Genomic DNA, 10,622 nt, shown 5'->3' on the forward strand with positions numbered 1-10,622 from the left:
AGTAAGGTCAATAGTTTGGTACCAAGGTAAATAGTTTGGGAGTAAGGTCAATAGTTCGGTAGCAAGGTTAATAGTTCGGTAGCAAGGTCAATATTTCGGTACCAACGGCAAAATAGTTTGGTAGCAAGGTCAATATTTCGGTACCAACGGCAAAATAGTTTGGTAGCAAGGTCAATAGTTCGGAAGTATGGTCAATAGTTCAGTAGCAAGGTCAATAGTTCAGTAGTAAGGTCAATAGTTCGGTACCAAGGTCAATAGTTTGGTAGCAAGGTCAATAGTTCAGTAGTAAGGTCAATAGTTCAGTAGCAAGGCCAATAGTTCGGAAGTATGGTCAATAGTTCAGTAGCAAGGTCAATAGTTCAGTAGTAAGGTCAATAGTTCAGTAGTAAGGTCAATAGTTCAGTAGTAAGGTCAATAGTTCAGTAGTAAGGTCAATAGTTCGGTAGTGTGGTCAATAGTTCAGTAGCAAGGTCAATAGTTCAGTAGTAAGGTCAATAGTTTGGTAGCAAGGTCAATAGTTCGGAAGTATGGTCAATAGTTCAGTAGCAAGGTCAATAGTTCGGTAGTGTGGTCAATAGTTCTGTAGTAAGGTCAATAGTTCAGTAGTAAGGTCAATAGTTCGGTAGTAAGGTCAATAGTTCGGTAGTAAGGTCAATAGTTCAGTAGCAAGGTCAATAGTTCAGTAGTAAGGTCAATAGTTCGGTAGTAAGGTCAATAGTTCAGTAGCAAGGTCAATAGTTCAGTAGTAAGGTCAATAGTTCAGTAGTAAGGTCAATAGTTCGGTTGTAAGGTCACTAGTTCTGTAATAAGGTCAACAGTTCTGTAATAAGATCAATAGTTTGGTAGTGTGGTCAATAGTTCAGTAGCAAGGTCAACAGTTCGGTAGGTACGGTCAATAGCTCTGTAGTAAGATCAATAGTTCGGTTGTAAGGTCAATAGTTAAACCACTGATGTATTTCTGTACATGTCACGCCCTGACTTTAGTTATATTTGTTTTCTTTATTTTTTGGTTAGGTCAGGGTGTGACATTTACATTACATTTTAGTCATTTAGCAGACGCTCTTATCCAGAGCGACTTACAGTAGAGTAGAGTGGTTTGTTTAGTTTTATTTGTCTAGGGGTTTTTGTCTTGTCTATGGGTTTTGTCTATCTATGGGGATTTGGTATGGTCTAGGGGATTGTAGGTTTATGATGGCCTGAATTGGTTCCCAATCAGAGACAGCTGTTTCTCGTTGTCTCTGATTGGGGAGCCTATTTAGGTTGCCATTTTCAATGTTGGTTTTGTGGTTAGTTGTTTTCTGTTTTGTGTGAGTACCTGACAGAACTGTTGCGGTTTGTTTCACTTTTGTTTTTTGTTTCAGTGTTCAGGTTATAATAAACATCATGAACACGTACTACGCTGCGCTTTGGTCTACTCCTTCTTCCTCAGACGAACATCGTTACAGTACATGTTGCCGCCACAGAGTTTAAGCCCATCAAAGAGCAGCCACGTGTCCTGATACAGTACATAATGTGCCACATGTTGAAAGTGTTTCATTACACTGTGAACAGCAGGGCACTACCTACAGTACAGTAGTTAAAGAGACCTACAGACTAAATCATGCTTGGCGCATGCGTCCTCACTGTGAGGACTTGGGTTGCCGGCACCAGGCGGGCTCTCCTATGCTCTCTTAAGACCCCTACGTCATTCTCTCGATACCTCAGAGACCTGTCACACCTCATACATGCCAGGTTGAAGGGGGTGTGGGCAGGATGTGGACGGGGACAGGAGCAGGGACTGGAGCACCGACAGACAGGGCCTCTGTGGTAAGGCTCTGAGACACAGGGTTCTGAGAGTATAAAGAGATGAGCTGTGAGGGGCCACAGAGCCACAGAGCAACAGAGCCAGCCCTAGCTCTAGACTGCACTATGGAGCCAGGAGCCATGCCACTGCTGGAGCTGGTCCTGTTGGTGCTGCTGGTAGTGATAGGGGAGGGAGAACCTGTGTGCAGGCTGCAGGGCAGGGCAGAGCTGCCAGAGCTGGCCAAGGACGGGGATCTTGTCATCGGAGGCATCTTCACCTTCCAGACGGAGTACGACGGCAGGGTACCCAACTTCCAGAGTTTACCAGACCAACCAAGGTGTAAGAAGTGAGTATTCTCTCTCAGTTGAAGATAACTTTTTTTTTGTTTCAAATATGGGACTTTCACTGTTTTCAATGTTATGAGTTATTTTTTAATCTACTGTCCATCTGAGGTTTATCTCGTAGCGTTTTAATCTACTGTCCATCTGAGGTTTATCTCGTAGGGTTTTAATCTATTGTCCATCTGAGGTTTATTTCCTAGGGTTTTAATCTATTGTCCATCTGAGGTTTATCTCGTAGGGTTTTAATCTATTGTCCATCTGAGGTTTATCTCGTAGGGTTTTAATCTATTGTCCATCTGATGTTTATCTCATAGGGTTTTAATCTACTGTCCATCTGAGGTTTATTTCCTAGGGTTTTAATCTACTGTCCATCTGAGGTTTATCTCGTAGCGTTTTAATCTACTGTCCATCTGAGGTTTATCTCGTAGGGTTTTAATCTACTGTCCATCTGAGGTTTATTTCCTAGGGTTTAAATCTACTGTCCATCTGAGGTTTATCTCGTAGGGTTTTAATCTACTGTCCATCTGAGGTTTATCTCGTAGGGTTTTAATCTATTGTCCATCTGAGGTTCATCTCCGAGGCTTTTAAACTAATGTCCATCTGAGGTTTACCTCCTAGGGTTTTGGGTTGTGTGTAAGACTGGTGAGATATGTTTTGCCTTCAATGGCACATCTTTTACATTTTTTTTTTAATCTCTCTTCAGTATGAATTTCAGAGAATTCCAATTTGCACAAACACTTATATTTGCATGTGAAGAAATCAATCGAAATCCGGCAATTCTCCCAAACCATACTCTGGGCTACAATATCTACAATGCGTGTGGATACGACAACATCCTGAAGTCTGGTTTGGCTTTAGCCAGTGGCCAGGAGAAGTTTATCGATGAAGGGAACTGCACCAAGACAGACATGGCTCAGGCTGTCATAGGCCACTCTGCCTCGACACCAACAATAGGATTGGCCCGAATCATCGGAAGGTTTCGTATACCAGTAGTAAGATGTTCTATTCACTTTTCTATGAACTCATACAATAAAATATATACTTTTATATTGCCACTATACACAAGGTGTTATTTTTGTCGATCAATGTCTTAAAATAACAAAACATAGCTCTTGGTGTCAAAACTACTGTACAGTATGTCATGTCAAGTTTCCAATAAAATACTGTTATTTTGTACACAGATCAGCCACTTCGCCACCTGTGCTTGTCTGAGTAACAGAAAGGAGTTCCCCTCCTTCTTCAGAACCATCCCCAGTGACTTCTACCAGAGTAGAGCCCTGGCAAAGCTGGTCAAACACTTTGGCTGGAGCTGGGTGGGGGCTATAAGCAGTGATAATGACTATGGGAATAGAGGCATAGCCACCTTTATGATAGCTGCACAGGAGGAGGGAGTGTGTATAGAATACTCTGAGGCATTTGAGCAGACAGGTCCGCGCCATGAGCTTCTCAGGATAGTGGAGATTATTAAACAGTCCAGTTCAAAGGTCATCATGGCCTTCATGACCCACAGGGAGATCAAGGTTCTGGCGAGTGAGCTCTACAGGCACAATATCACAGGACTACAGTGGATCGGCAGTGATGCCTGGATCACAGACCCTTCTCTCACTGCCATCGAGGGACACAGCGCCCTGGTGGGTGCCATAGGCTTCACGGTGACCAGGGCTCACATCCCCGGGCTGGGGACGGAACAACGGAACGACTTGATCAGTGTAGTGTTGGCTGACTACACAGTTGTCTTTGCTATCTTTGATTTGTATTTGTTCGATCTTAGCTAGCTACTTAGCTGGCTACATAGCCGTCTTTGTATCGGTGATAATTGTGTAGTTATCAAGGTTCGCTGAGGTTCGCTAGCCAGGTATTCTCGCCCTAACGTAACGTAGTCAACCCTGCTAGCTAGCCAGCTAGCCACCGATTAGCAGCACTGTAGAAACGATTACATTACAACGGAACGACTTGACTTGTGTAGTGTTAGCTAGCTACATAGTTTTCTTTGCTATCTTTCTATCTAAGATAATTGTGTAGCTTTGAGTAATTATCGGTTAGCTAGCCAGCTATTTTTCGCCTCCCGCGCTGCCGTCCTCCTACCTAGCCAACACTGCTAGCTAGCCAACTTCTACCGAATAGCAGCACTGTAGAAACTTACATTACAATAGGAACGACTTGATTAGCGTAGTGTTAGCTAGTTGTCTTTCCTGTCCTTGTATCCATGATAATTGTGTAGTTTAGAGAAATTTAGTGAAATTGTCGAGGTTACCTAGCCAGCTTCACTTTCAACAACGTAGCCACTGCTAGCCAGGCTACTTCACCAGCCAGCAGTACTATATCATTTTAGTCAATAAGATCTTGTATTTTATTCTTATTTTTTGCAACGTAAGCTTAACTTTCTGAACATTCGAGACGTGTAGCCCACTTGTCATTCTAATCTCCTTTGCATTAGCGTAGCCTCTTCTGTAGCCTGTCAACCATGTGTCTGTCTATCCCTGTTCTCTCCTCTCTGCACAGACCATACAAACGCTTCGCACCGCGTGGCCGCGCCCACCCTAACCTGGTGGTCCCAGCCCGCACGACCCACGTGGAGTTCCAGGTCTCCGGTAGCCTCTGGAACTGCCGATCTGCGGCCAACAAGGCAGAGCTCATCTCAGCCTATGCGTCCCTCCAGTCCCTCGACTTCCTGGCACTGACGGAAACATGGCTCACCACAGATAACACTGCTACTCCTACTGCTCTCTCTTCGTCTGCCCACGTGTTCTCGCACACCCCGAGACCTTCTGGTCAGCGGGGTGGTGGCACCGGGATCCTCATCTCTCCCAAGTGGTCATTCTCTCTTTCTCCCCTTACCCATCTGTCTATCGCCTCCTTTGAATTCCATGCTGTCACAGTTACCAGCCCTTTCAAGCTTAACATCCTTATCATTTATCGCCCTCCAGGTTCCCTTGGAGAGTTCATCAATGAGCTTGATGCCTTGATAAGCTCCTTTCCTGAGGACGGCTCACCTCTCACAGTTCTGGGTGACTTTAACCTCCCCATGTCTACCTTTGACTCATTCCTCTCTGCCTCCTTCTTTCCACTCCTCTCCTCTTTTGACCTCACCCTCTCACCTTCCCCCCCTACTCACAAGGCAGGCAATACGCTTGACCTCATCTTTACTAGATGCTGTTCTTCCACTAACCTCATTGCAACTCCCCTCCAAGTCTCCGACCACTACCTTGTATCCTTCTCCCTCTCGCTCTCATCCAACACTTCCCACACTGCCCCTACTCGGATGGTATCGCGCCGTCCCAACCTCCGCTCTCTCTCCCCCGCTACTCTCTCCTCTTCCATCCTATCATCTCTTCCCTCTGCCCAAACCTTCTCCAACCTATCTCCTGATTCTGCCTCCTCAACCCTCCTCTCCTCCCTTTCTGCATCCTTTGACTCTCTATGTCCCCTATCCTCCAGGCCGGCTCGGTCCTCCCCTCCCGCTCCGTGGCTCGACGACTCATTGCGAGCTCACAGAACAGGGCTCCGGGCAGCCGAGCGGAAATGGAGGAAAACTCGCCTCCCTGCGGACCTGGCATCCTTTCACTCCCTCCTCTCTACATTTTCCTCTTCTGTCTCTGCTGCTAAAGCCACTTTCTACCACTCTAAATTCCAAGCATCTGCCTCTAACCCTAGGAAGCTCTTTGCCACCTTCTCCTCCCTCCTGAATCCTCCTCCCCCTCCCCCCCCCCTCCTCCCTCTCTGCAGACGACTTCGTCAACCATTTTGAAAAGAAGGTCGACGACATCCGATCCTCGTTCGCTAAGTCAAACGACACCGCTGGTTCTGCTCACACTGCCCAACCCTGTGCTTTGACCTCTTTCTCCCCTCTCTCTCCAGATGAAATCTCGCGTCTTGTGACGGCCGGCCGCCCAACAACCTGCCCGCTTGACCCTATCCCCTCCTCTCTTCTCCAGACCATTTCCGGAGACCTTCTACCTTACCTCACCTCGCTCATCAACTCATCCTTGACCGCTGGCTACGTCCCTTCCGTCTTCAAGAGAGCGAGAGTTGCACCCCTTCTGAAAAAACCTACACTCGATCCCTCCGATGTCAACAACTACAGACCAGTATCCCTTCTTTCTTTTCTCTCCAAAACTCTTGAACGTGCCGTCCTTGGCCAGCTCTCCTGCTATCTCTCTCAGAATGACCTTCTTGATCCAAATCAGTCAGGTTTCAAGACTAGTCACTCAACTGAGACTGCTCTTCTCTGTATCACGGAGGCGCTCCGCACTGCTAAAGCTAACTCTCTCTCCTCTGCTCTCATCCTTCTAGACCTATCGGCTGCCTTCGATACTGTGAACCATCAGATCCTCCTCTCCACCCTCTCCGAGTTGGGCATCTCCGGCACGGCCCACGCTTGGATTGCGTCCTACCTGACAGGTCGCTCCTACCAGGTGGCGTGGCGAGAATCTGTCTCCTCACCACGCGCTCTCACCACTGGTGTCCCCCAGGGCTCTGTTCTAGGCCCTCTCCTATTCTCGCTATACACCAAGTCACTTGGCTCTGTCATAACCTCACATGGTCTCTCCTATCATTGCTATGCAGACGACACACAATTAATCTTCTCCTTTCCCCCTTCTGATGACCAGGTGGCGAATCGCATCTCTGCATGTCTGGCAGACATATCAGTGTGGATGACGGATCACCACCTCAAGCTGAACCTCGGCAAGACGGAGCTGCTCTTCCTCCCGGGGAAGGACTGTCCGTTCCATGATCTCGCCATCACGGTCGACAACTCCATTGTGTCCTCCTCCCAGAGCGCTAAGAACCTTGGCGTGATCCTGGACAACACCCTGTCGTTCTCCACCAACATCAAGGCGGTGGCCCGTTCCTGTAGGTTCATGCTCTACAACATCCGCAGAGTACGACCCTGCCTCACACAGGAAGCGGCGCAGGTCCTAATCCAGGCACTTGTCATCTCCCGTCTGGATTACTGCAACTCGCTGCTGGCTGGGCTCCCTGCCTGTGCCATTAAACCCCTACAACTCATCCAGAACGCCGCAGCCCGTCTGGTGTTCAACCTTCCCAAGTTCTCTCACGTCACCCCGCTCCTCCGCTCTCTCCACTGGCTTCCAGTTGAAGCTCGCATCCGCTACAAGACCATGGTGCTTGCCTACGGAGCTGTGAGGGGAACGGCACCTCAGTACCTTCAGGCTCTGATCAGGCCCTACACCCAAACAAGGGCACTGCGTTCATCCACCTCTGGCCTGCTCGCCTCCCTACCACTGAGGAAGTACAGTTCCCGCTCAGCCCAGTCAAAACTGTTCGCTGCTCTGGCCCCCCAATGGTGGAACAAACTCCCTCACGACGCCAGGACAGCGGAGTCAATCACCACCTTCCGGAGACACCTGAAACCCCACCTCTTCAAGGAATACCTAGGATAAAGCAATCCTTCTGCCCCCCCCCCCCCCCCCCCCTCCCTTAAAAGATCTGATGCACTATTGTAAAGTGGCTGTTCCACTGGATGTCATAAGGTGAATGCACCAATTTGTAAGTCGCTCTGGATAAGAGCGTCTGCTAAATGACTTAAATGTAATGTAAATGTAAATGATGGGAGAGCATCTGAGGGATGTCCACCCCTCTCACTTCCCCAACAGCATGTTTCTCAGGGATTTCTGGGAGATTGTGTTCGACTGTTCGCTCAATGTGACTACAGCACCTAAGAGAAAGCCATGCAATGGCTCGGAGAGTTTAAGAGACGTGCAGAACACGTTCACAGATGTGTCCAAGCTGACATTCACTAATAATGTGTATAAGTCTGTGTATGCTGTGGCTCATGCCCTCCACAACCTGTTGACATGTGAGGAGAGCCAGGGCCCCTTCTCTAATGGGAGCTGTGCTCAACCTACACACATCCAGCCATGGCAGGTGAGCAAGAATATACCTCTAAAAAAGTGACCTTTGTCTATTTCAAGAGTTAAAGTAAAATAAATGGTTTCACTGTAGACTGATAATAACAGAATGATGATGCAAAGCTACATAGAAAACAACTTTCCTTTCGTGACCATTTCTCCTCTCTCTAGCTGTTGCACTATCTACAGTCTGTCAATTTCACAACGGGAGAGGACGAGAGAATATTTTTTGACAGCAATGGAGATTCCCCAGCAAGATATGAACTTGTTAATTTACAAAGTGCCACATCGGGAACCATGGAAGTGGCCACAGTCGGTTTATATGGAGGGTCTTTGACTGGAGACCACCAGTTCACTATGAACAACGTTAGCATTGTATGGGGAGGAAATAGTGAGACGGTACATTTTCATATTGTCTTGTTCTCATATCTCTGGCTGGGAAGTCAGTCTGCTATCCTGCATGGTATTCTTTAACACAACAATTACACTTAACCTCAGCCACTCAGCCCCTCTTGGTATGTACAGTATTGAGACAAGTCAAATCACACACTCTACAGTGCACAATTATTGGTGATTTATGATTAACAGGATAGATATGTACAATACATGAGTGAACATGAGTACTCAAACTCTCCTTGGTCCCCTATGTGAGTCTGTTTGTGTGTGTTCCAGGTACCTGTGTCAGTGTGCAGTGAGAGCTGTCCCCCAGGCACTCGTAAGGCTGTACAGAAAGGAAAGCCTGTATGCTGTTATGACTGTGTCCCATGTTCAGGCGGCGAGATCAGCAACACTACAGGTAAATTACACTCGGCCATCAAAAATACAGTTGGTGAGGTGAATACATACTGGGTTACATACTGGACATCACGTTTTATTCTAACGTGTGCTGGCCTTCACAGATCCCTTAATTAAACCTCTTAACTGAAAATGTGTAGAACCAAAAGAGCATATAATATGTCAAATGTTCTGCATGTTTTCCTGAATCATTAACATTGTTTTTTTTCTGGGGGGGGGTTTCTTTCTCTAAACAGATTCAGCCGAGTGCATGAAGTGCCCAGTCCAATACTGGTCCAATGGGAGAGGGGATAGATGTGTCATAAAAGAGATTGAATTCCTGTCCTACACTGAACTCATGGGGGTCATTTTACTTCTGTTTTGTTTGATTGGGGTTTGTTTAACTATTATTATAGCAACAATTTTCTTCCAATTCCGAGACACCCCCATCGTCAGGGCCAACAACTCTGAGCTGAGCTTCCTGCTGCTCTTCTCCTTGACTCTGTGCTTTCTGTGTTCTCTTACTTTCATTGGCCGGCCCTCTGAGTGGTCCTGTATGCTGCGTCACACAGCGTTTGGCATCACCTTCGTCCTCTGCATCTCTTGTGTTCTGGGGAAAACAATAGTGGTGTTGATGGCCTTCAGGGCAACACTTCCAGCCAGTAATGTCATGAAATGGTTTGGTCCTCCACAGCAGAGACTCAGTGTTCTGGCTTTCACTCTCATACAGGTTCTGATCTGTGTTCTTTGGTTAACAGTCTCCCCTCCTTTCCCCTACAAGAACATGAAGACCTATAAGGAAAAGATCATTCTAGAGTGTGATGTGGGTTCAGCTCTTGGTTTCTGGGCTGTGTTGGGGTATATAGGACTCCTGGCTCTCTTGTGCTTTGTGCTGGCTTTTCTGGCTCGAAAGCTGCCTGATAACTTCAATGAGGCCAAATTCATCACCTTCAGCATGCTCATATTCTGTGCAGTCTGGATCACCTTTATCCCAGCTTATGTCAGCTCTCCTGGGAAGTTCACTGTAGCTGTGGAGATCTTTGCTATTCTGGCCTCTAGTTATGGAATGCTATTTTGCATCTTTCTTCCTAAATGTTTCATTATATTGCTGAGACCAAAGGAAAACACCAAAAAACATATGATGGGGAAGACCAATGATATACGTTACTAACTTTTTGGTCATTTAAATACAAAAACAATTACATGTAAAATGTCAATGTGTTATTTATTGACTGTTGATTTAAATCTGGAAATTGTCACTCAATCTTATTAAATTAAGCTAGCTAAAAACTATTCTGTGTGTTCTCTACATTTGAAGTTGTATTAGGATTCATTCAACTGTAGCCATCTGCCCCATATACTGTTAAGTAAATATCCAACTGTGTAATTGCATCTTTGCATATCTAATAGTGTATTATTTTCTTCAGAAAACAAAAATAGCAACAGCTCAGCTCACCTAAGGCAATGTACTATACTCTGACAATCATGAAGAGTTGACAAAGAAAACAATCCGCCCTCTGGTGGATGTAAACTAAAGTACAACCTCATCTCATTTATTGACATCTACACAGTCTACAGACAAGCCTTGGCTGAATTAGATTATTCTCTCTGTGTCCAGATCTGATGCATCCGTCTGATACAGAGCTCACATATTCATCAAATGTGAAAGATTACCTCCAAAAATATATAAAATATATATTTTGAAACCGATATATAAAAACAATATTCTACTTCACAATAAAATATATTAAATGTCCTTGAAATAGAATACAACTAGAATCGTTAGTTGCTACATCCTTTTGGACTTAAAATTCAAATGCCAAAATCATATACAGTACCCATTGATTCTTG

General features: G+C 46.0%; 1 protein-coding gene across 1 annotated transcript; it reads left to right on the forward strand.

Annotated features, from left to right (window-relative positions):
- The first annotated feature begins 1,908 nt into the window (after positions 1-1,908).
- LOC129822544 (extracellular calcium-sensing receptor-like) lies at positions 1,909-9,942 on the forward strand. Its single transcript, XM_055880849.1, has 7 exons — positions 1,909-2,129; positions 2,828-3,116; positions 3,306-3,801; positions 7,697-8,013; positions 8,169-8,396; positions 8,670-8,793; positions 9,029-9,942. Exons 1-7 carry the CDS (start codon positions 1,909-1,911, stop codon positions 9,940-9,942), a joined length of 2,589 nt encoding a protein of 862 aa, XP_055736824.1.
- The last annotated feature ends 680 nt before the right edge of the window (positions 9,943-10,622 follow it).

The sequence above is a fragment of the Salvelinus fontinalis genome, chromosome 24 (genome assembly GCF_029448725.1).
Source record: "Salvelinus fontinalis isolate EN_2023a chromosome 24, ASM2944872v1, whole genome shotgun sequence".
Taxonomy (NCBI): domain Eukaryota; kingdom Metazoa; phylum Chordata; class Actinopteri; order Salmoniformes; family Salmonidae; genus Salvelinus; species Salvelinus fontinalis.